The sequence below is a fragment of the Sporobolomyces koalae genome (assembly GCF_050403365.1).
Source record: "Sporobolomyces koalae JCM15063 DNA, S_koalae_JCM15063T_v1_ctg3, whole genome shotgun sequence".
NCBI lineage: Eukaryota > Fungi > Basidiomycota > Microbotryomycetes > Sporidiobolales > Sporidiobolaceae > Sporobolomyces > Sporobolomyces koalae.
In genome coordinates this window covers 243144-265696 of record NW_027481768.1, presented here as the reverse complement: position 1 = coordinate 265696, position 22553 = coordinate 243144, and the positions used below count along the sequence as shown (strand labels likewise).

At 55.3% G+C, this 22553-nt stretch overlaps 10 protein-coding genes across 10 annotated transcripts; 5 read left to right on the top strand and 5 right to left on the bottom strand.

Moving 5' to 3' along the window:
- Positions 1–22: 22 nt before the first annotated feature.
- JCM15063_005023 (uncharacterized protein) lies at positions 23–1647 on the bottom strand (the record flags this gene model as incomplete). The annotated part of the gene is made up of 11 exons (XM_076676126.1): positions 23–75; positions 162–235; positions 317–416; positions 518–634; positions 692–723; positions 805–869; positions 941–948; positions 1021–1087; positions 1150–1377; positions 1480–1512; positions 1597–1647. 11 exons carry the CDS (start codon positions 1645–1647, stop codon positions 23–25), a joined length of 828 nt encoding a protein of 275 aa, XP_076536664.1.
- Positions 1648–1786: 139 nt separating this feature from the next.
- Positions 1787–2951, top strand: COQ5 (2-hexaprenyl-6-methoxy-1,4-benzoquinone methyltransferase; the record flags this gene model as incomplete). Its single annotated transcript, XM_076676125.1, has 4 exons — positions 1787–2021; positions 2101–2388; positions 2466–2670; positions 2729–2951. 4 exons carry the CDS (start codon positions 1787–1789, stop codon positions 2949–2951), a joined length of 951 nt encoding a protein of 316 aa, XP_076536663.1.
- A 64-nt stretch (positions 2952–3015) lies between these two features.
- On the bottom strand, positions 3016–4690 carry JNM1 (Jnm1p; the record flags this gene model as incomplete). Its single annotated transcript, XM_076676124.1, has 5 exons — positions 3016–3621; positions 3692–4203; positions 4275–4464; positions 4532–4591; positions 4661–4690. The coding sequence occupies 5 exons, from the start codon at positions 4688–4690 to the stop codon at positions 3016–3018; spliced, it is 1398 nt and encodes a 465-aa protein (XP_076536662.1).
- A 603-nt stretch (positions 4691–5293) lies between these two features.
- JCM15063_005020 (uncharacterized protein) lies at positions 5294–6037 on the top strand (the record flags this gene model as incomplete). Its single annotated transcript, XM_076676123.1, has 1 exon — positions 5294–6037. The coding sequence occupies one exon, from the start codon at positions 5294–5296 to the stop codon at positions 6035–6037; it is 744 nt and encodes a 247-aa protein (XP_076536661.1).
- A 302-nt stretch (positions 6038–6339) lies between these two features.
- On the bottom strand, positions 6340–8466 carry JCM15063_005019 (uncharacterized protein; the record flags this gene model as incomplete). Its single annotated transcript, XM_076676122.1, has 9 exons — positions 6340–6378; positions 6445–6719; positions 6782–6857; positions 6913–7149; positions 7203–7478; positions 7539–7621; positions 7690–7856; positions 7925–8145; positions 8254–8466. The coding sequence occupies 9 exons, from the start codon at positions 8464–8466 to the stop codon at positions 6340–6342; spliced, it is 1587 nt and encodes a 528-aa protein (XP_076536660.1).
- Positions 8467–9141: 675 nt separating this feature from the next.
- On the top strand, positions 9142–11575 carry JCM15063_005018 (gamma-glutamyltransferase family protein; the record flags this gene model as incomplete). The annotated part of the gene is made up of 9 exons (XM_076676121.1): positions 9142–9325; positions 9532–9850; positions 9910–10145; positions 10210–10362; positions 10429–10610; positions 10686–10937; positions 11008–11133; positions 11200–11430; positions 11495–11575. 9 exons carry the CDS (start codon positions 9142–9144, stop codon positions 11573–11575), a joined length of 1764 nt encoding a protein of 587 aa, XP_076536659.1.
- A 257-nt stretch (positions 11576–11832) lies between these two features.
- Positions 11833–12761, top strand: JCM15063_005017 (uncharacterized protein; the record flags this gene model as incomplete). The annotated part of the gene is made up of 3 exons (XM_076676120.1): positions 11833–12209; positions 12296–12375; positions 12463–12761. The coding sequence occupies 3 exons, from the start codon at positions 11833–11835 to the stop codon at positions 12759–12761; spliced, it is 756 nt and encodes a 251-aa protein (XP_076536658.1).
- A 231-nt stretch (positions 12762–12992) lies between these two features.
- On the top strand, positions 12993–18553 carry SKI3 (SKI complex subunit tetratricopeptide repeat protein SKI3; the record flags this gene model as incomplete). Its single annotated transcript, XM_076676119.1, has 13 exons — positions 12993–13078; positions 13143–13178; positions 13256–13364; positions 13439–13524; positions 13601–13676; positions 13746–14419; positions 14493–14631; positions 14693–14850; positions 14919–15463; positions 15521–15870; positions 15941–17760; positions 17834–18002; positions 18074–18553. The coding sequence occupies 13 exons, from the start codon at positions 12993–12995 to the stop codon at positions 18551–18553; spliced, it is 4728 nt and encodes a 1575-aa protein (XP_076536657.1).
- Positions 18554–18655: 102 nt separating this feature from the next.
- Positions 18656–20147, bottom strand: JCM15063_005015 (uncharacterized protein; the record flags this gene model as incomplete). The annotated part of the gene is made up of 5 exons (XM_076676118.1): positions 18656–19075; positions 19164–19383; positions 19479–19632; positions 19708–19770; positions 20102–20147. 5 exons carry the CDS (start codon positions 20145–20147, stop codon positions 18656–18658), a joined length of 903 nt encoding a protein of 300 aa, XP_076536656.1.
- Positions 20148–21286: 1139 nt separating this feature from the next.
- Positions 21287–22541, bottom strand: JCM15063_005014 (uncharacterized protein; the record flags this gene model as incomplete). Its single annotated transcript, XM_076676117.1, has 3 exons — positions 21287–21482; positions 21557–21959; positions 22034–22541. The coding sequence occupies 3 exons, from the start codon at positions 22539–22541 to the stop codon at positions 21287–21289; spliced, it is 1107 nt and encodes a 368-aa protein (XP_076536655.1).
- Positions 22542–22553: the final 12 nt, after the last annotated feature.

Sequence of the window (22553 nt, the reverse complement as noted above, 5' to 3'; positions counted from 1 at the left end):
AGTTCGTACGACAAGGTGATGTCTACTTTTTCTGCTCGTAACCGCCACGGTGGTTGATTGTTGCCGAAGCCTGAGCTGGTACAGTAAATGATTGCGGAAATTTCGCCACCGGTTAGCGTTACTCAAAAGACAGAATTCGAGCTACTGGTGTATGGGCTCACCTTTTGGGAACACAAGTACATCGGCAATGTTGATGTGGTCGGGTCGCGAAGCCGCCCACACGATCTCCTCGGCACTGCTCGGCGCGCGCAATGCATCAGTATATCTTTCTCGTTCTAGACGAGGCGCGCATTCGCGCAGTAGTTTTTCAACGTACATGTCCTGCGCGACAAGAGGTTGGATCCCTTCATAAACTTTTCCCGCCTTCTCACGATCTCCGCGGAACCGTGTCACACTGAACTCGGTCTCGACCATACCTGTTGCCATACCGTCAAACGAGGCTCCTCGTCAGAATCTCATTCTCGTTCACGCGAGAGGCGCGTTTCAACCAGACTTGGGATTGAAAGTGGAAGTTGACCTGGGCAGATTTGAGTGACTCGAATCGGAGTCGACACGAGCTCGCGCAAGAGCGAGCCATTGAATGCCGACACGGCGTGTTTCGTGGCGCAGTAGATGGATCCACCGACGTACGGCTCTGCTCAAGGCATACAAAGTCAGCCGCGCTTTTTCATACCGATCTAAAGGGTTTCACCTTTGCCGGCAATCGAACCGAGGTTGATAATGCTGAGAGAATCCAGAAGCAGGTGATTAAGACTCTCGTCGTCAAATGTCCGCCTCGAAGTCAAGTGAGAGTATATCACTCACTGGCCCGAGTTGCGCTTCTTGAACTCGTTGACGATGATTTGCGTCAACGAGATCAAGCCGATCACCTGGACGTGTTTGCGACCCGTTCAGAAAGTGAGAAAGGAGCGGGATGCAAGATGCTTCAGGGAGAACTCACGTTGGTGTCTGCAAGATCAGCCAAAGGGAGCTCGTCAGTTTGGATTCGAGTCAAAGGCAAGTCCTCGAGCGCAGACTCACTGAACATGGTATCGATCTCGGTATCGTCAATCTCGCCCACCTTGTCGGTTCCGTACACGAGACCAGCCTAACAATACGATTGAGCTCGCACGAATCGCTCGACGAAAGTGAACACGGAGAGAGACTGACGTTGTTGACAAGGATGTCAATGTTCCTGAGCTCTTGGGGGATCCTGTCGAGGAGGCCCTTGACGGCATTGCGGTCGCTCACGTCGAGCGTGAGGGTAACGAACTGGCCGCCCTTGCCCGTTTGGCCTTCGAGGTGAGCCTGTTTCGCAAGTTCGGCCACTTGGTCGAGGGCTTGCTGTCGGCGTGCAGTGAGGATGAGGTTTGCGCCGGTCCTGGCAAAGAGAATCGCCTAACCATCGACGGATGATCCGACGGATTCGATGCGGGGGCAGGAAACGCATGAGCGATTGTCAAGACTTGAATAGAGCGATTATAACGCAGGACAGCTCACCGTCTCGGCTCCAATGCCTCCTGACGCGCCTGTCTGAACGGATCGATCAGCGGGAGGAATACGATCAGTCAACCCGGCACCATGTGGAGAGACGGCGCGGCAGGACTCGAGACTCACGACGAGGACAGTTTTACCTGCGAGACGAGATGCTGAGAATACGCCCGACATGATCTACTGCTTTCTTGGTTCGAGCAGAGAGAGAGAGAGAGAGAGGCAGAAGGATTCGACGCTGCGCCGGTGCCCGGGACGCGGCTCGATTGCGCGACAGCGGCAGCGATTGCCGCGATCGCTTTCTTTCGTTACAACCATGCTGCGGACACCACCTTGTGCCAGGCGGCTGCTCGCCTCGCTCTTGGGACCTCGGACGTTCTCTACCAGTGCCCCTGCCTGTATCCCTCCGCCTCTGCCGCCGACACCGACGCCTTCGACTTCATCTTCGCCTCTCGATTCCGCGCCAACACGGCCAGCACCCACCGCCTCGTCGTCAAGTACAACTCACTTTGGGTTCCAGGATGTGCCTGAACAGATGAAAGAGTCTCTCGGTCAGTCCTCACGAGATGACCTGCCTTGACCGCCGTTCATCGCTCATCGCATATCGCGTTCTCCTCACGCCTGCTACAGTCAAGGGTGTCTTCTCGTCAGTCGCTTCGTCGTACGATGTCATGAACGATGCCATGTCGCTCGGCATTCACCGGCTGTGGAAGGACCACTATGTCAACAAACTCGCACCGCACGGTGGACTCAAGTGTCTCGACGTGGCCGGAGGCACGGGAGATATCGCGATGCGCATCCTCGACTACGCGCGCGAGAAACACGGCGATCGCGAGCTCTCGGTCCGGATGCTCGACATCAACCCAGAGATGCTCGAGGAAGGCAAGAAGAGGTTCGCCAAGACCATGTACCACAACAGTCAGTCCCGTCACACCTATACTCCTCGAGAGTCCCTGATGACCGACATGGTTCATGACTTGTGTACTCGAAAACAGCACCACAAGTCTCGTTCACGTTGGGCAATGCCGAAAATCTCGACGAGATCGAGTCCAACTCGCTCGACCTGTACACGATCGCTTTCGGCATTCGCAACGTGACCCACATTGACCGAGCCCTCGCGGAAGCGTACCGAGTGCTCAAGCCGGGAGGAGTCTTCTCGTGTCTCGAGTTTTCCAAAGTCGAGAACCCCGTCCTCGCCAAGTGAGCATCATCTTGCTTTCTTTCGAGAATTAGCAGTGTCTGACAGTAAGTTCTGCAGAGCCTACTCTCTGTACTCGTTCAACGTGATTCCGCCACTCGGCCACATCCTCGCTTCCGACCGCGACTCGTATCAATACCTTGTCGAATCGATCGAACGATTCCCGTCTCAACCGCAGTTTGCCAAGATGATCGAGGACGCCGGGTTCACCGTACCGCAGGAGGAACGGTGGGAGAACCTCACCTTTGGTATCGCCGCGATTCACACTGGAATCAAGGTGTAATGCAAAGCAGATAAGCCGAAAAAAACTCCTTCACATTGCACCTGCCAATTGAGGGGTTCCTGCTCTAGTTTTGCGCGGGCAAGCTATCCAAGCGTTTGCCGAGTTCCTCGAGTCGAGATTCGAGTCCTTTCAAATTGCCTTCAAACCTCGTTTGGTTCCCTTCGAACGTCTGCTCGAGCGTGTGAAGCACCTCGTTTAATCCTTCTTTCTGTTCTCCGAGCGTCTCGACTTGACTTTTGAGACTTGTCAAAGTCGAGTTGAATTCTGCCGAAGATTGGTGCAGCGAATGGAGTGAGCGCAGTCGGGTCAACAGTTTCGGTCCGAGAGGTAGGAGCGGATCAAGTCGGGATAGGAGCGAGAACAGCGCGTCAATCTTTTGCAGCGCGTTTGCCGGAACGGTTTGGCTCGATGAAGAAGATGACGAGGGAGCTGGCGCAGAATGAGAACCGGACCCAGTCGTCGAGAGGGTCATGAGTCCTCCCTGTAGTGCGACGTTGAGAGGTCGAGTGTCGCCCAGCTTGCGTCGCGATTCGTGAATCCGTTCGAGGTCGGACACGAGGAGTTTGACCCGACGCGATATCGAATCGAGGTGTCGCGGTTGCGTCAACAACGTCGAAAGATGGTCAAGTCGCGTCAGGGTAGCGAGTAGCGGCACCGGATGGGATCCAGTCTGAGCATCGCGAAATTCGACAGTGAGTAAGACCTTTTTGCTGGCGCAATCTGAAAGAGGAAAGGCTCACTTGGTCAACATCGGCTTCGTTGGCTCCAATCATTTTCTCAAGTTCCGCTAACCGTCTCTCCAAGTCTCCATCCCGTTCCAACACAGTCGTATCTCGTCGAGCATTGCCCTGCTCCGCTCCCTTCTCTACGATCTCAGTAGCCGCTTGTGGCTGATCTTGGCCTAGCCTGGCCAGCAAATCGAGACCTGCTTTCGCTTTGTCCCCGAATTGCCGCTCGTATGATTCGTCACGCACGTCATGTCCCTTGACCCCGAGCTTTGGCTCGATCTCCTGCAGGTCTCCTCGGAGCATTTGCAATTGCTGCAGAATCACAGCTGGGGTGACCTCCCGCTTCTTGCCTCCTGTTCGTTTCGCGCTGTCTCCCTCGGTCACAGTTGGCAAAGGTTGCTTGCGCACTTCGTCTTCGAGTTCGGCAACTTCGGATCGCAGTCGTCTCAGCCGTTCGAGGGGAGACTCTTGTTCTCGGTCGTCCACCGAAACATACTCTGCCGTAGAGGGGAGCCTTCTCGGAACTGTAGATGTACCGGAGGTAACGATCGACGGTCAGCCGAGGTCGACGAGACGGGACCATCGATTCACGTACCGCTTCCGGCTTTGTCAATCCTCTCGCGTTCAACCCGTGCGAATCTGTCGCGAGCTTCTTGGGCGTTGAGCCTGTCTTGACTGATGTTCTCGGCTAGGCTATCGTTGTCTTTTGCATGACGCAGCCTGCGGGCCGTGGTGGGCGATGAACTCGTGCGGTTGAGGTATTCGTCGTCCGAGTCTGATTCTCCCTGTTGTTCAGACAACAAGTTAGCTTCACAAAGGGCGATCTCAGCATCCGGTGGTGGTTCCGCTCACTGAATGTGTGTGCTCTGGCGGGACGTCGGGAGTCTCGAACACATCGGCTCCGCTTGCGTCCTGAACTTGTGGGAAACATGAGTTCGAACGTATTCGTACGCGTCCTTACACAGGCAGAGGATGACTTGCAATATCGGGTAATGAAGCGTACTTTGACATGGCTGTCACGCGGGAAGGTTGCGGCAGAGATCAAGGCGTCGCGCACGCGCGTACGTATTCGGCCGCCCCGCGCGCGCGGCGCGCAAGTGTCACGATTCGATGAACAGGGGCGGCCCCACGAACAGACTTACAACATGAAACGTAATCGTTTGGCGATGTCGCTGGTATCCCAGTCCGATACGAAAGGAAACAAAAAAGGGTTACGACGCCAAAAAAAAAGAATAGCGTCTCCCGGTCTCGATCCGGGGACTCCTGGGTGACTTCTCTTGCGAGAGTATGAGCCCAGTGAACTGCCACTGTTCCAAGACGCTTTGGTTTATGTCAGACAAAACTGATTTGCAGTCATATCAAAATTAAACATATTGCCGCTCGCCATCAGCAAGTTACTAATTTGGGTTTTTGCTCGCGCCTCGCCGCCAAATCCGCCGCGCCTTTACATATCTTCTCTTCCCCCCACTTCGAGATTTCCCCACATCTCAGGATTCAACAGGACGCTCATTCTCTACGTACGCGACAGGTGTGCCGCTCAAAACATATTGGAAGCATAGCGTGTACTGGGACCGCGTGTGCTGATACCGTAAATGTTTGATCCTCGTATGTAGCATGTCCGACTCTTTCGACAAGTACGGCTTCACAGCGCTTCCAGCGGATCAATCCAAGACCGCAGCCTCGACCAATTCTCCTGCCAAGGTGAACTTGCACGACCTCAAACCTCCCACGACCCCTCTCGCGAACCGGATTCATGATTACGCAAAGTCGAAACTCTCGCCGGACACCTACAGGCACTCAATGCGAGTGTACTCCTACGGCCGAGCAATTGCTCAAGAGTGCTTTCCCCAATGGAAGCTGATCGCTGGCTCGCCCCTTGACGAAACTTGGTACCTCACGGCGCTCTTGCACGACATCGGTACGACCGACCATGTAATCCACAGCACCCGACTCAGCTACGAGTTCTGGGCCGGCATCCACGCACTCAGCATCCTCCAGGATGCAAAGTCGACCGGCGGTGGGGAAGGAGAAGCGCCGGTAGATCAAGCAGAGAGTGTCTGCGAGGCGATCGTGCGCCACCAAGACGTCCAAGACAAGGGTCAAATCACGCTCGTCACGAGGCTCATCCATCTCGGAACCCTGTTGGACAATATCGGTGCGGGGAGCGACCTGGTTCACCCCGACACGGTCAAGTCCATCGTTGAGGGACTACCACGTCCAGGCTGGTCGGGTTGTTTCGCGGGAACAGTCCGGAAGGAGAAGGAGTACAAGCCTTATGCGATGGTCAGCCGCATTGAAGGCTTCGAGCCCAAGATCAAGGCTAACGGTGAGACCGGCCTGATGAGCAAGTACGACTAAGCTTTGGCGCTTCGAAAGTCTTTCCTCTTCCCTCTTGCTTGAATCCTTCGTTCAGTGCCGAGATCTCCCGCTATGGAAATATCAACTACTGGTTGAGCCTATCTGCAATCACGTGCGCTGTAGTATCGCCAGCTGAAAGATGCAGAGACAGACGCGCGCTCAGTCCTCCAGCGCCTGCTGACATTGCTCATAATGGCATATCGCTCCTCTCTTCGGACCAGCGTTTTGAGCGCCTTCGGCGAGAAATGGAGGCAAAGATACAACCGAGGACAATAGACAAATGGTAACACAACAGCACAATTTTAAGCAGTGTAAACGTAAAACGGATTTTGCTTGTCCGTCTGCGGGGCATCACCGTGGAGGAGTCAGCAACCATCTCAACACAAGCTGAATAGATGTCAACGTACCAGATCAAGGAAAGCGTAGCGGTCTTTTTCCTTTTGTAGCTCGTCGTCGGTCCAGCCGTGCTCAGCAACGAGACGCGCCACCTCCTCCGCTTTTGCTGCGTTCTTACGCCTGATGTAAATGTGCATGACGAGTGAAGAAGGAAACAAGACCAGGAGGAGCACCAGCAGGGAGATCTTGCCAGGCAAATATTGCGGCTTGTCTTTCGCTTGGAAGACTTGTGTGCCAGCTAGGTTTCCCAGCGAGAATGCGACGAGTAGCAGTGCGTTGACGATGGCTAGCACACGACAAGACAGGGTCAGGATATGCACATGTCTAGAAAATGGCAGAGAGACGCACAGCGCTTCGAACTGCCCGCAAAATTCGCGGCAGAGAAAGAGTACAGCATCGCAATCCCCGACACGAAAGTTTGAGCCTATACAATTTGAATGTCAGTGCGAGCATGCTCATGCAGATTCATAGAGACCTACAAGGAGGATCCCGACGATCAACGGCCCCTTGTGTGCGCCAGTTGCTCCGCCTTGCGAGAATCCCACGAGGAGTCCGAGGCCGACTATTGACGGCACGATCGAAGCGGCAAATGGCAGCATTCGTACACCCTTCTTGTCCGCCCAGTAAGAGATGGACAGAGTGGTGATGATAGCGACGACTCCCGAGGGAATGTTGAACAGCAGCGCCTCTTGCGAAGTGTAGCCGAACGATTTGATCTGCGGGAGGGAGTCAGCTCACGATGACAAATGGACCACACGCAGACACTCACGAGGATAGAGGTGAACGAGGTGATGCAGGAATTCGGCACAGAGATGCACGCCATCAGGAAAAGGAGCCACCACAGCTTGAAGTCGGTCAATGCCTCGATGGCTTGCGCCTTCTTCCAGCGATGAGAGATTGTGCCTGATTGATTGGCGCGGACGCGCTCGAGTGCGATCCTCTTCTCTCGCTCGGAAAGGAATCGTGCTGTTGTTGGCGAATCGGCAAGCGAGCTGATGACGAGGATACCAACCGCGAACGCGAGTCCACCTAGAACGAAATAGATCTGCGTACGCGGGTAAGTTCAGGCCTCGGGGGGAGAGGAAGCAGTCCAATCGAGTCTCACGATTCGCCAATGCGCAACAGCATCGCCCTGGTAGAACGTGATTCCGTATGCGATGAGCCCACCGACAATGTTGGTCACTCCGTCTGACGTAGAGAAGTATCAGTGGCTGCTGGCGAAGACGCGGAAGCATGGAACACGCAAGAACACGCACTCATGGCGTAAAATGCGCCGATGCGCTTCGACTGCTCGTTCTTGGCGTAGAATGACGCGACGAGCGCGATGAGGACGGGCGAAACGACCGATTCGAAAACTCCAAGGAGCACTCTGAAGACGAAGAATGGGGCAAATTTGCCCGAGGCGCTGTGAAGCGTGAGAGCACTGCAAACGCAAACTGAGAGGTCAGGACGGCCATGCGATAGCAGAGCGTATGCGAGGTTCAGACTCACGCGGCCCAAAGGATAATGTTCCAACCGAGGTATTTGGCAAGCGGAAAGCGCTGGGCGAGGATGGACTGGGGTATCTCGAATACCAAGTAGCCGAGATAGAATGCGAGCACAACGAGGTTGTACTTTTCACCGGTTAGGGGAAGTTGCATGACCGCAGCATAGTTGAGAGAGTTCTTGTCGAGGAATTGACTGAAATAGACGGCGGCTAGGATCGGGACGACCTGCGAGGATGAAAGCGCTCATGAGCAAACCGCCACTTTGAGCGAAACCGCCACTTTGAGCGAAACCGCCACTTTGAGCGGCGATGCGCAGCTCGTAGAATTACTCACTCGGCGGTCGAGCTTGCGACGGACAGCGTCTTGTTCGTACTGTGTGAAGGCCTGGGCGAGTTCACCAGCCAGCTGGGCACCCTCGTCGGCGTCTCGCTCGTCGATAATCGGCAGGCTGGATTGCGCAACGGGTATCGCGCAGCCGCAGCCGAAGCCTCCCTCTATCTTCTTGTCGCAGGTCGAGATTGATGGGGTAGTCGACAGTGTTGACATTGGCGGGGCTTCAGGACGGCCTGATCCGGGATGAAGAGGAGAAGAGGGAGTTTATCGTTGTCGAAGAGTTTTACCGCCACCTGATACGGCGCCTGCATGCCTAATCAGCGTGGCGGAGAGTACTGATAGGATACAATCGTTCCGACGGCTGTACGCGATGTGCGAAGATGCGGGGTATGGACCCAAGGCGGCCGAGCTTGCGTTCGGCCCATGGTGAAGCGGCTGGCTCATGGTATTTGCCTGCGCATCCTTCTATCGCTCCGGGGCGCGATCATGGAGAAGTACCTTCGATAGCTCAGCCTGGACATCGCTGGCAAGTTCCGGATCACAGCGAAAAACATGGTGGATGGTTGAGCGCCAGCTCGCAGCCGAGACGAGAGCCAGCCATGTAAGGCGGTTGAATGCGAGTCGGTCCGAGGCGGTTGCGGTCTTGCACAGGCGAGCGAGGCAGGGCCTGTGCGTTCGCATTCTGCAGATAGGGAACGGATGATTCGGTCGAGCCGACGGGTTAACCCCCTGATCGCTCCGGCGGTCCGTCGGCGGCTCCCCACCTTGCCGGCGAGCGCTTCCGGGAATTCATACCGCTTGCCGTGCAGCACTTGACCTCCGCGCCTTATCTTTCTCATAACACGGCCCTCTACTCTTCAACGCTTGCACCCTCGAGATTCTCCAGCTATGGGATCTCAACAGGAACTTTATCTTCATGACGCCTTTACGCACCAGGAGGTCCCATTTGCGCCTTTCGCCTCGCGGAGGTCGGTGGTCTATGGCACCAAAGGCATGATCTGCTGCTCTCAACCGCTCGCTGCTGAGGCGGGACTCGAGATCTTGCGACGTGGCGGCAACGCTGCTGATGCCGGCAAGTATCTTCCCTTCAACTCCCTCTTGCGGCCGCCACGCTACCCGCTGCAATGCAAGCAGCGAGGTACAGAGCTAGACCTGAAGGGTGGATAGGCGTCGAGGCGGAAAAGGGCAGGAAATCGAGCACAGCCCTTATCGCATCATTTTGCTTGCGGTCTCGTCTACGGGACTATTCGAGCTGACTTCTGCACTACCCGGAAACAGCGGTTGCTGTTTCTGCTGCGCTCAACGTGACCGAACCGGGTAGCTGCGGTATCGGAGGCGACGGCTTTTGTCTCTACTACGACGCCAAAACCAGCGAAATCACCGCCTTGAATGGATCGGGACGCGCACCAGCTGCGCTGACCCTCGACAAATGCCGCGAGCTTGGCATCAAGGGCCGCGAGATTCCGTTCCTCAACATCAATTCGGCGACGGTTCCGGGATGCGCTGCGCTTTGGGTCGACACGATCGAGAAACTCGGTAGCGGCAAAGTCACGGTCGCTGAAGCCCTCGCACCTGCAATCCGACTCGCTGAAGAAGGGTGCGTTCAGCGTCTCCTTCAAATGTGAAATACGCCTGACGCGTCGTGAGATCGCACAGAGCACCCATCTCCGAAGTGTCGTCCTACTCGTGGGTCAAGAACCACGACATCTTCTTGAAACAGTCGCCCAACTATGCCGAAATGTTGATTACCGATCCCGAGACTGGCAAAACGCACGCTCCGCGGCCTGGAGAGCTTTACAAGAATCCAACTCTTGCACAAACTTTCCGCTCGGTCGCAGAGAAGGGCAAGGCGGGCTTCTACGAAGGACGGGTAGCGGAGGCTATCGTCGAGCGTGAGCGGATATCGACCTCTTTTACATTCGACGCTATTTGGGGCTGACAACCGCAATGGAACAGTCGTGCAGTCTCAGGGCGGTGTGATGACTCTAGAAGACCTAAAGAACCACACGACCACCACTGTTGATCCGATCTCGATCAACTATGGAGGTGAAAAAGGCGTGACTCTCCATGAGACGCCACCGAACGGGCAAGGCTTGACGGCATTGATCGGTGCGCTTTACCAAGGTCCACAATGTCTGCAAGAGTCGTGATTGTGACTAATACTTTCTGCTTCAGCATTGGGTATCATTGAAGCAATTCAAGAACAAGGAAAGGTCGATCTCGCCAAAGTCGAGCATAATTCTGCGCTCTGGCTGCACACTCTGATTTCGGCAATCCGACTTGCCTTTGCCGATACCCGCGCCTACGTAGCCGACCCCGAGCATGCTCGAGTGCCTGTCAAAGAATTGCTTTCCCGGGTAAGTTCGAGCTCGCGCACAATCTGCATGTTCTCCCAAGCGTTCTCATCTTGCTGACCTCTCTGCGCATGCCAGGACTATCTGCGCAAGCGAGCTGAGCTATTCGACCCGAATCACTCTACGCCGGTCATCAACAAGGGCACACCGCTCGCATCATCGGACACCGTCCTCTTCACAGCAGCCGATGCCGAGGGTAACGCTGTTTCCTACATCCAGTCCAACTATGCTGGATTTGGTACGTTCGCAATCCCGAAAGGCTGTGGATTTACTCTACAGAACCGAGGGTGCAATTTCATCCTCGAGGAGGGCCACCCAAATTGCATTGCGGTGAGCCTTTATCCTTCAGCAACGCCCGATGTAAGAAATCCTCTAGCTGATCCAATATTTATCGTAACAGCCGCAAAAACGACCATACCATACGATCATCCCGGGTCTTGTGACTAGAGGAGACAAGAAAGGCGGTGACCTGTTCATGGTGTACGGTGTTATGGGCGGATTTATGCAGCCACAAGGGCATGTTCAGGTGAGCATCGACTGAGATTGCATGATGAAGCTCTGCAAGATTGCTGAGCAGTACCCTCCAATCCAGGTGCTCCTCAACATGCTTCACCACAACTTGACCGTGCAAGCAACGCTCGACTCGCCGCGATTCTGCATTTCAGCGGACGTGCCACAAGATGCCTCCAAGGACGGAGACATTGGAACGAAAGTGTACCTCGAAGACGGCATTCGAAGCGAGGTCGTCGATGAGCTCAAAAAGATGGGACATGATGTCGAGCTGCTGACAGGTCATGAGCGGGCTATGTTTGGTCGGGGTCAAGTGAGTCTATTTATCTCGTCTCGTATGTCGACTCTGTCTGATCCGCTGGGACCTCGTCGCGCAGATCATCCACAAACTGCCAAACGGAGCTTGGGCCGGAGGATCGGATCCTCGGGGAGACGGCCACGCTGCGCCCCTCTTCTGAGCCTTGACCAATGAAATCGTTAAATGGATTTGAATGTAAAACCGTGCAAACGGAATTTGATATTGTGGAGAGCGACCCGCCTGCTATAACTATCAATGTTGATGGCTATGTCAAGTATAATATTTAGCGACATGCCAATCGCGTCGGCTGTCGAGCGTGCATGCTCTCAAGGAAACTCCCGACCGAGAGCTTTGGAATTCTCTCATTTGGGCACACCGCCTCATCCGATCGGGGTCGTCTTGCACCTTCACTTACCAATGTCGGAACGCGCCTCTACCGCCAGGAAGGCTCTTGATGGATCATGGGAGCCTACACCGTCGCCTTCGCCTCCTCCAACCCCGCCTGCACGCGTAGATCTCTCGATCTCGGATGCGGACCGGTTTCAGCTACTCGAATCGCATCCGGCGCTCAAACCCTCTGAACTCGATGCCCGCCCGACCAAAGGCAAGAGTCCGCTCGTCGTTGTCAGTCCAGAAGAGCTCGAGCGGATGGTAGCGGAACAGAACAGAACTCCTTCCGACGCTGCCGTCGGCGCAGACGACCTCGAAGATGACGACGTCGAGCTCCTCCTGTGGGAGGAGATTGCAAATGCGATCCTTTGGAGCGTTCCGTTCGGATTCCTCTTCTCGGGCATGTGAGTTGCTCCCCTAGCCCTGGTCACGTGACGTGTCCGGCATACTTTCTCTCAGGCAGGCAAGTCTGATGCTATTGAATATGCAGGGATTATGCTGTACATGCGCAGTTTGGCCAAGACCTCGATTTCAAGCAGGAGCTCGGAAGAATCGTCAACTTGTTCCCAGGTGAGTGTTCTTCGGCTGCTTGCATAACCGACTCATGCTTGCATCACGATCTGCTGACTATTCAGGGACTCGGCGTTGCTACCTCAGCGCTGTTCCTCTTGAATTTCTGTCTCTCCCGACCACAGTCAAAAGCAATCGTTCGACCATGGCTTCTGCAGCTTTTCCTGTTTGTGCTGTGCATCGCGACTGGCATCACGCTCGTGCAGGTGACGACGAACGAGGGGTACCTGAGCGTAATGCAACAGGCGCCGGCTCTTGGAGTGTTGTGGTGCTGGAGCGTGGTCAGGATGGATCTCGGATGGGCGACTGCTGCACTCGTCGGAGTGGGTATTGGCGTATGGGCACGAGGTCAAGCTGGCAGCGTCATGTGGTGGAAGAACTCGTAGGCGGATTGGAATCTGCAAAGCTGGCTTTGCGTGCTATCTTTTCGCGCCTCGAGCGTACCCCGATCTGGTTGCTTTTGGTAATACTCTTTGCTTCAGGGGAGTCACGTGCTGTGTCCCGATGCGATCCAATAGACTTTGGAGAAGTTAGCGCACGAGAATGCTAAAAATCAAGGCGCGCGCATGCGCATGCGAAGGTTCAAGGTACAACTCTCTACATAATCAATCTCGCTCATGTCGGTGTTTGTCAAACCGAAGCTCAAGGCACTGAAGGAGTGTCTGGGCAAGAAGGACTGGCCGGGCGTCGAGAAGAACGCGAGGTAGGCGAGCCTTCCGAGCGGTGATCTCATCAGACCATACTGACCCGGATCTCGCTCTCGGCAGTGCTGTACTCGATTTCGAATCGTCTAATTACAATGCGTGAGTCTTACAACCGTCGTACCGCAAGCCACAAGCGGGAAGCTCAGCCGTGCGGCGATCGACGCCTCGTTGTGCAGCCGAGTCTTTCTCGCACTCGCGCAGTTCCACCTCGAGAAGTTCGACGAGTCGGAAGAAGGATACAAGAAGGCAATCGAGTCTGCCCCGAGTCAGCCTCTTGCGAGACAGGTGCGCATCAGATCTTCCGCACCGCCTCACACCTTTATCTGCTGCTCGTGCTGATCCGGACTTTCGGTCGAAAGGGGCTCACAACATTCTACGAGAAAAGGCAGAGATGGTCCGACTATGCGCGCGGGTTGCAAGAGCTCATGCAGCTTTTCATCGAATCGTGCGCTCGTGGCCTTGCCGACAACAATCAGCCGAATTCTGAGGCTGACTGTTCGCTTTGGACCTCTGTCTCACAGTCGTGACGCGCCGAAGTACGCTGAAACGCTGGAGAAGCTGCTCGATGTGCGGAGAAAGCACGGCACAAAGGAAGAGGTACATGCCCTCCTTTCTCCATGCGACTGTTCTGCGGCGCCAACATCTAATCGTTCTGTATCGTTGCAGCTAATCGACACATTATCTGACCTATTACCGTCTGCGACCTCATACCCTCTCCTGCGCGCCTTGCCGCCCTATAACGCAACTGCGCCTGAAACGACAAATTACCCGACCGTGCAACAAGCCATCGCGTCGCCTCTTCCCGTCTTCCTTGAAGTTATTTCGCTCATATCCGACCTCGAGACCTCCGCACTCGAGAATGAGATCAAGAAACGCCGACAAAGGTTGGGGGGACCATCGCTCACGGCCGAAGAGACTCGGCGGCAAGTTCAGGCAGAACAACTACCGTCGAGCAAATTACCGGCACTGTGGCAGGCAGTGCTCAGTGATCCGGATGCTGCCGACAATGAGCCCTTGAGGCGAGATATCGAAAAGAAACTCCTGGGACAGCTGCGGACGACTCTGCAGTCTCTGCCATCCTCATTCGATCCGCCAGCGGTTGATCTATCGACGAAAGCGAAGGCCAAGTCGACTCAAGAAATTGAGGCGCAAGAGCACGTGAAAGGCTACTATCGCCAGCAGGTCGAGGAGCTGGCGCGAGGAATGGCGTTGATCGGTGTACCAGACGCCAGCGCTTGGGAAATTTCTGTCGAATGGAGTGACGGGTTCGCAAGCCCGCTCGAATTCTGGCCCGCGGAAGCATGGGGGCAGCTTGCCAGGTATGGAGACGTGCTGCCAGAGTGAGTTCTGCGGGAGTGTTTCTCGCATGCTGCTTTTCCTTTGCGAGGTACTGATACTTGGGCGCTTCGGCAGATCCCCGGTCACACGCGTTGCTGCGCTGCTTAGACAGCGCATCGAAGCCCGTCGAGCCCAACCCGTGACCGATGATGCTGACGAACCTGTTGAAAGCCCCAAAGAACCTAGCGAGGAGGAGATCGCTGATTCTATCGAGGTACGTCTCCAGGGAGCCCTCGGGAGAAGTCACTAGCTTAGTCGTACCGATTCGCGAACAGGCTGGGCTCGCTGCAGCGCCCACGTCTCTCGTGCTACACCTTCTTGCTGCAACCTTCTATCTGGAAGAACAAGAATGGGAAGCCTTTCTGCAAGTCTCCGAGTCGGGACTGAGCGTGGCAGCGAGGTTGGAATCCGAAATAGGACGGCCTCTAGCACGGTCAGTACACACTTCGAAAGCCGAAGCGCTCGAGAACTGACAGTACTGATGCAAATCCGGATCGCTAGGTCGAAGCGAGCGCTCGAAACTCACCTTGCTGTGGCACTTGTCAATCACAACCCACCTTCGCACCATCTTCGGGCTCTACGACTCCTCGACTCGCTCCTCGCGACGCCGCCGCCGAATCCTTTCTCTCCCAAAACACCACCCACGCCGCATCCGGACCCAGCCTTGCTTATCGCGAAAGCGCAGGTATTGCAATCTTCCGAAAAATACGGCGCGGCCATCTCCGCCTGGGATCAGGTTCTCAAGCTCGATCCATCGCAATCGCCCATCTCGCCTGCATCTCTGAACCAGGCGAAAGGCGAACGCGCCTGGGCGCTTCATCTGTCAGGCAAGTCGGAAGAGGCGAAAGAAATGCTCGAAGAGGTAGTCAAGGCGTTCGAGGAGCGAAAACTCGTGCGCGATCAAGAACGCGACGAACAAGAGCGATTCCGCAGCAAGAGAGGGCTCGAGCGACCGGAAGGCGTCGAGGAGGGTGAGCAAGAGCAAGAGCGGCTCGAGCGGGCTCGAGGATGGTGGCGTTTGGGAGAATGCCTTTCCAAGCTGTCGGGTAAGTATATCGACCGCTCTCACTACGGTTTCCAATGTTGATCATGAAGGACAACAGACTCCGACAACGGCCTCTCCGAGGAGGTTTACAAATCGTTCATCTCGTCGCTCAAGGCGTCGCCTTCTTACGCTCCGGCTTTCACCTCGCTGGGACTGTATTACCGCACCCTGCCGGAACCCGATTGGGAACGATCATCCAAATGTTTCCAAAAAGCCTTCGAGCTCGACCCTTCGCAAGAAGTCGCAGCAAAATATCTTGCCGAGGAGTTTGCCGAACTTAGCGAATGGAGCCTTGTCGAAGTCATTGCAAGGAGGGTGATCGACGGCAACAAAGGAAAGGCGGGAATGGGCGGTAAGGCCGCAGCTCGACTAGCTTGGGCTTGGAAAGCGATCGGAGGTGCAGAACTGGTACGTGACCGCCACTCTGCCTTTCATCAAGCCAGTGGAGTCTCACTGAAATGTTCCATATCGCACACAGAACTCGAAGAAGTATCCTCAAGCCATCGTTGCGTTTCAATCAGCGCTCCGCGGCACCCCGGAAGACGTTACCACCTGGATCAAACTCGGAGTTGCGTATCGCCATTCCGGCAAGCACGTCGCGGCCATCAAGGTTTTCGTCAAAGCTCTCGCTTTCGACCCTTCCTCATGGTATGCCAAGTACTCGATTGCCGACGTCCAGCGCGAGATTGGGCTTCTCGAGCCCGCGATCACGGCTTTCAGGGAAATCCTTGCCGACCGTCCAGAGGAACTTGGTGTGCGGGTTGTTCTCGCCGAGACAGCCTTGCAGAAAGGGTTGGAGGAGCTACGAGCGGGCTTTACCGCACGAGCGGAGGAGTCTCTCATTGAGGCCCTGCGACAAGCCGTCACGATCATCGAAGGAGCCACCGCCATCCGTGTCGCCTGGAAGGTCACGGCAGACGCCCTTTCGGGTTTGTCGAGACTTTCGGAATTCTCGTTAGAGGAAGATGCTCGATCCCTCGCAGTCAAAGTTGCGGATCTGTGCGCGGCCCAAGATGTTGATGCAAAAATCGAAGGCAGTTCGGTCGTTACTCTCGCAGTCATCCAGCCCAACATCGACACCCTCTCGCTATCCGTCCTTCTATCTGCGCTCGCCGTCACCTCGTACAAGATGCGAGTCCTTCTCGAATCCCAAAATGAACTTGCGATCGGCGCCGGCTGGTACGACCTCGGCGTGTCCATCTCGAGCTTCCGCCCTAGGCTAGCCGCCTTTGCAGACTCTCAAATAACTGCAGAGCAGGCTCTACAACAGGCAATTCGATGCCTCAAGTTTGCTTTGCACAAGGAACCGCTCAACTCGACTTTCTGGAACGCGCTTGGCGTTCTTTCGTTCGATCTCTCGCCTCGTCTGGCCCAACACTGCTTCATTCGCTCGATCGAGCACAACTCTCGTACTGCAGTACCCTGGACCAACCTCGGACTGTTCTATCTCGTGCATGGCGATGAGGATCTCGCGAACCAAGCGTTTCTCAAAGCGCAAGTCCTCGACCCGGAATGGACAGCCGCTTGGGTCGGGCAGGCGACGCTGGCAGATATGGCAGGTCACGCGCTCGAGGCGTCGGTCCTACTTGAACACGCCTTTTCGATACCCGGGGGATCGCCAGAGGCCGACATCGCTTACGCTAGCCGTGCTCTCGACAAGTATCGCTCTACCGTCCCTTCGTCTTCGGCTTGTACCGCCGCCGAGCTTGCAACCCCGACTCCCTCTGCCGTAGAAGCGCTCTCAGGTCCTCTCTTTGCCCTGACCCGATACCTCGCTCAGCGTCCGACCGATCACAATGCCCTGCATCTCAACGCCCTCGTCCTCGAACAAGTTGGAGATCTCGAGTCGGCAAGTGTCTCGTTCGAGAAGGCAGCTTCAATTCTCGAAGAGCTGTATGAGGTCGACGAGTCACCAGCGGTTGAAGGTCAGTACGTGATTGCACAGACGAACCTCGGTAGGGTGCGACTCGCGTCACGGAATTACGAAGGCGCAATCGAAGCGTTCGACGCCGCTCTCTCGCTTCTCGACCTCGAAGCCTCCGGATCAGCGGGCGGCCTCACACAGGAACAATCGCTCCTTCTTTACACAGAATGCAAAATTGGCTCTGCCTTGGCGCAATTCTCGCTCGACGAACCTGAAACGGCGAAAGAGTTGCTTGAACGGGCACTCGAGGACCTTGAAGTGCATACCAACGCCGACCACTACCGGAATCATCTGATCGCAGCTCTCGCACGCTTCTTCTGGGCTGAGGATGACGAGGATGGTGCCCTAGCTACTCTCATGGACTCTCCAGCCCTGTGAGTATTCACCGCCAGATGACACTACTATTTCCAGACTGACCGCTGTTTGTTTTCTGATTCGGCCTGTCAGTGCATTCAAGCGCGACACTCCACTGTTCATCAGGCGCCTGTTACATGCGCATGCTGTCGCCGCGAACGATACTTCACTTCTACAATCAGCAACACGTGCAAACTCGGAGTCCGCCGTCAAATACGATGCCGACTTGTCGAGACTGCAAGTTCTCGCCTGCCTCGTCAAGGTGAGTCCTCGCCACAATCCATATCCTGTTATCCCCGCGGCCGAGGACTGACTCCCTCTCCTTGCGCCCAGAACGATTACGACGGGGCGCTCTCAACCGTTTCTCGTCGGCTGCATGCGTTCCCGTGGGCGACAGTCATGCGATCCAAAGTCGCGTACCTCTTGTTCACGCTACCTCCGCTCTCGACGAACGACGAACCGACTAGATTGAAACCGGCGCAAACGCTCGAGGAAATTTCGGCCAACATTGACATCAACGCACGACTCGTACGGGCACGCGTCGACAAAGGTGGTGAAGAAGCTTCGTCGAGGTCGAGAAGAATGAGGTTCTCGGGCGCGATCAAATTGGTCGAAGCTCACGAACAGCAAAGGGAAGAATTGGACGAGCAAGCGTTGATTCTTTTCGAGAAGAGCGTCTTCTTTGCACCCTGGGATACGAAAGCGCGCGAGAAGCTAGTCTCGGCGGCAGAAGCTGTACCGAGACGGGACGAGCCCGAAGTCGTCGAAGAGAAGGAGCAGGAAGACGACGCAGTACAGGTCGAGACGGTATAGAACAAGTGACGAAAAAAAGACGCCGAGCAATATTCGCTGTGACATATGAATAGGTTGCAACATGACTGCTAAGAAGATTGAGAGACAGAAGAGATGAACGGGCTATGCGATGATACATCCACACCCTTTCGCATGACTATCGTTCCGACCAAGACCATCAGGATCTCCTCCGAGTCCACCTACGCTCAAACTCCTTCTCCGATCCATCGCGAGACTCGGATTCCTAGTCCCTCGACTTGCCAATGCCTTCTGTTTCTCCTTGTCAGACTCGTTTCCGTACCTGACCCCTCCTACCCTCGAACTGGCCCTCGAACCTGTCGTCCCTTCCCCTCCTCCTCCTTGTTGCGCTTGTTGTCGTTTTTCGAGGAACGCAATGTTGCCATTGAACAAACCGTCGTCGAGTTTGCCTCGACATTGCGCGACGTGTTCCTCGTGTTTTAGTTTCGAGTGTGCGACCGCACGGACGAGAGTTGCGAAAAAGGCATCAATGTTGACTCTCTGTTTCGCCGAAACTTCGTAGAACTGTAGAGAAAAGAAAGGGGGGCGAAGGAAATCCGGAAGGGTCAGCTCGAAAGGTTTTCGAAAGAGAGAGAGAGAGAAGAAAACTGACGAGACCTCCTGCAGTGCGTGCAAACCCGAGTCCTTGTTGAGCAGCTACAGTTCGTTCAGTCGGGGGTAGATCCGTCTTGTTGGCGACACAGATGAACGGGAACGGCGTGTTTTCGGGAGTCATCGCCGGGGTTGGGTTGTCGATCGGCGAACGCGCCTTGCGTAGGGTATGCAACAAGTCGGGTAACAGCTCGAACGAGTCTTGAGAATCGATCGCATACCTGTCAATTGATAAAGTGGGAAGGGAAAGAAACACGAGACGGCATGCGATGAGCAACTTGCGGCTAAGCTTTCAGACCCGAGAGAGGGGGCTCACGTGAGGATGAACCCATCGCCTTCCCTCGCACTCGTCTCGGCCCACAATCCCCTGTACTCTTCCTGTCCTGCCGTGTCGATGAGCTCGATCGCATACTCTTTGCCATCGAGCGAGAGGTGGGTCGAATAAGAATCTTCAACGGTGGGGTCGTACTCTATCCTGACACCGTTTACGAGTCAGCATGGATACGATTTTGTGCGAATGAAAGAGAGTTTCTGCGGGGACTCGCCTTCACTAAAGTCCCGCCGCAGGAGCGCCATCGTGATTGAGGATTTGCCGACTCCTCCATCGCCTGCAAGGGAAGCACGAGCAAGTGAATTTCTGTGGGTCAGTAGCTTTTTCATTCCAGAAGTGAATTAGGCAGTGCTCGAGGTGGTGGTCGGGATGATCGAACATTATCGTCGTCCACCAGCTGAATCCTTATCTCCTGCGGCTCTCGTCTCCTTGATCCTCCTAGCTGTATACTTGGATTGACTGTCCTCGAGACAAGATGCGCAATCGACCGGCGAGCAATCGCTCGTCCCTCGAGCTGCTGGCTGATTTCACCCCCTGACTGATTGCCTTGTCGATCGACGCGAGTTGGGTCGTGCGTGTTGAGAGGACGCGGGGTAAACCTGTCTTACCAACAATCACAATCTTGAGGGGTATAGGCCCAGTCTTGTTCGACATGGGGTCGGCGTCGCGTCGAGTCGAGTCGAGGGAGTATCGAGGTTGCAGCAGTACTTGTTCGAGAGCAAAGTCTAAATTAATCAGTAAATTACGAGCTCGCGAGCCCTCGTCAAATCCAACAAGGTTGCCTTATTACAGAACACGGACGAAGTATCAATTAGATAAAAGAGAAGGTGGAGGGTATTAGGAGAAAGTGAAGTTGGATTTATCGACATGAATGAATATTGGGGATCTGAATGCCGGAGCACATACGACAGTTTACGCAGGGAGAACAAGCTGTTCAGTAGTATCCTCGCTTCTCGGTACGACCGATCAACCACCACGCGTGAATGACTCTGGTTCAAAGGAAACAACTCGAAATCAGAATATAGCCGAAACAGCCCTGGAAAAAAAGTTATGCGACGTACCCTGGGATCCAGCCGAGGATCCTGATGTGACCAGTACAATCAAAGGGAATCAGCTCGAGAGAAAAATGACGAGCACGCAAGTGTAAAGCGACGGCGGAGAGGACTGGACAAACCAAAGGAGGACGTTGATCAAGATGTCACACGCTGACACGCCTCGGTTGAGCTTGAAAGCGAGCGGCAGAGGTGGCACAAAGCTATGAGGGTGGCACCGACAGGGGTCCGTGTAGGGGATCCAACGACGAAGTATGTCACATCGAGGCAAGTTGAATGACGTAGGACCCGATGTATGGCGGGATCCGCGAGTTAGATCACCAAATTGTGGTAGGCAGCAGCGTCGTCAAGTACAGTCGAGGGTGAGTAGGGTGGGACAGGAGGAGGGGTACGAGATGGATGACTTGATCATCAGCCGAGAGCGAACCTTGCTTTGAGAGAGAGGCAAAACGCGCTTACATGGCGAGAACGTAGAGACACAGGTTACCAGTACTTGACACTTGCTGAGGCATCTTGTAAGCGAGAGGTGTTTGACAGGGATGAGGTGCACCGCCAAGGCCCGGCGCTGGCAAGTGCGCAGTACGTGCTTATCATTCCTTCTCTTCGGCGAACTGTGGGAGACGTCAAACATCTCGGACTCTGTCGTCACTCGCACCCTGTCGAGAACGACTACAAGCTCTATCACAACAGTCTCGGTCTCTCTACATATTTTACAGCTCACATCCTTTTCAGTGCACCTGTTCAATCCTGCTCGCCCCGGCCCCGAAAGGCGTTCAGCACGCCCTTCCCTTGACGGATACGGTCGACGTTGATTTTGAGGAGGTCGGCGGTCCGTTCGAAATACAGCTTTGACGATCCCGACATGTGCGGCGTCAGTACGACGTTTGGCAGCGTAAACAGTGGGTGACCGTTTGGCAGTGGTTCGGGCGTGGTGACACTGCAGAAATATCCAAGTCAGCAGCTGTCGCGGGAAACTCGTGTGTAGATGCGAGAGAGCAAGGGGGGACATACTCGAGGCTCGCACCGCCAATTCGGAGTGTGCCCGTCGCATCGTCTGCTTCGTCGCCCGCCTTCTTGGCTTGAAGGGCAGTCACGAGTGCGTCCTGATCGGTAGTCGTGCCCCGGCCAATGTTGACGTATACACCATCTCCTTTCATCGCCTTGAGCTCGTCGATTCCGACAAAGTTTTTCGTGTATTCCGAATCCGGCAGCGTGTTGATCACGACATCGCACGCCGAGAAGAATTCGAGGATCGATGACTTGTGCGAAGTTGAGAAGTATTTGCTCGGGATCGAGCCGTCAGAATCCCCCGTGTTGGGGAGGATGTACCCAGATTCGGGCGAGGCAGATCCGGTGCGGTTCAGTGCGAGGATGTCGGAACCGGCAGCATGGAACAGTCTTGCAGTCTCGCGACCTGAGCGCCAATCTCTAAAAGTCAGTGCGACTCGGGGGAGGATCTGGGAACAGGGGGGTTCGAAGCGCGCTTACCGATGTGACCATACCCGATGATGCCAACTGTTAGGGTCGACAGCTCGCGGATAAAGTTGCCCCCAAGCTCGTTGCTCGGGACCCAGCGCTGTTCGGTGCGGAGTGTGACCGTGAGCGAGTGAAGCTTGTGGTACAGCATGAGCACGGTTGCAAGGCAGTGCTCGCCGATCGTCGACACGTGAATCCCGGACGAGTTGGCGAACATGAGCGGCGAATCATCGGGCAAGTGTTGGAAGAAGGGCGTGTCGGTGATGTGCGAGAACCCAGCGGAAACGGCCTGGTACAGCTTGAGGTTCTTGACTTGCTCGACCCGCTCGAGCGCTTTCGGAATCGTCAGGCCGAGGATCACGTCGGAATCTTGGAGGTCTTGCTCGGACGGTTCCGCGCCTCCGAGCTTGAGGATGACCCGGTCGTAGGTCGATTCCAGCTCCTGCACGAGGGCTGGCGCGAGCTGTGCGTGCAACAGATACACGAGTACCGTGCGGATCTCGGTCACGTGCTGGGTCATTGCGAATCGGTC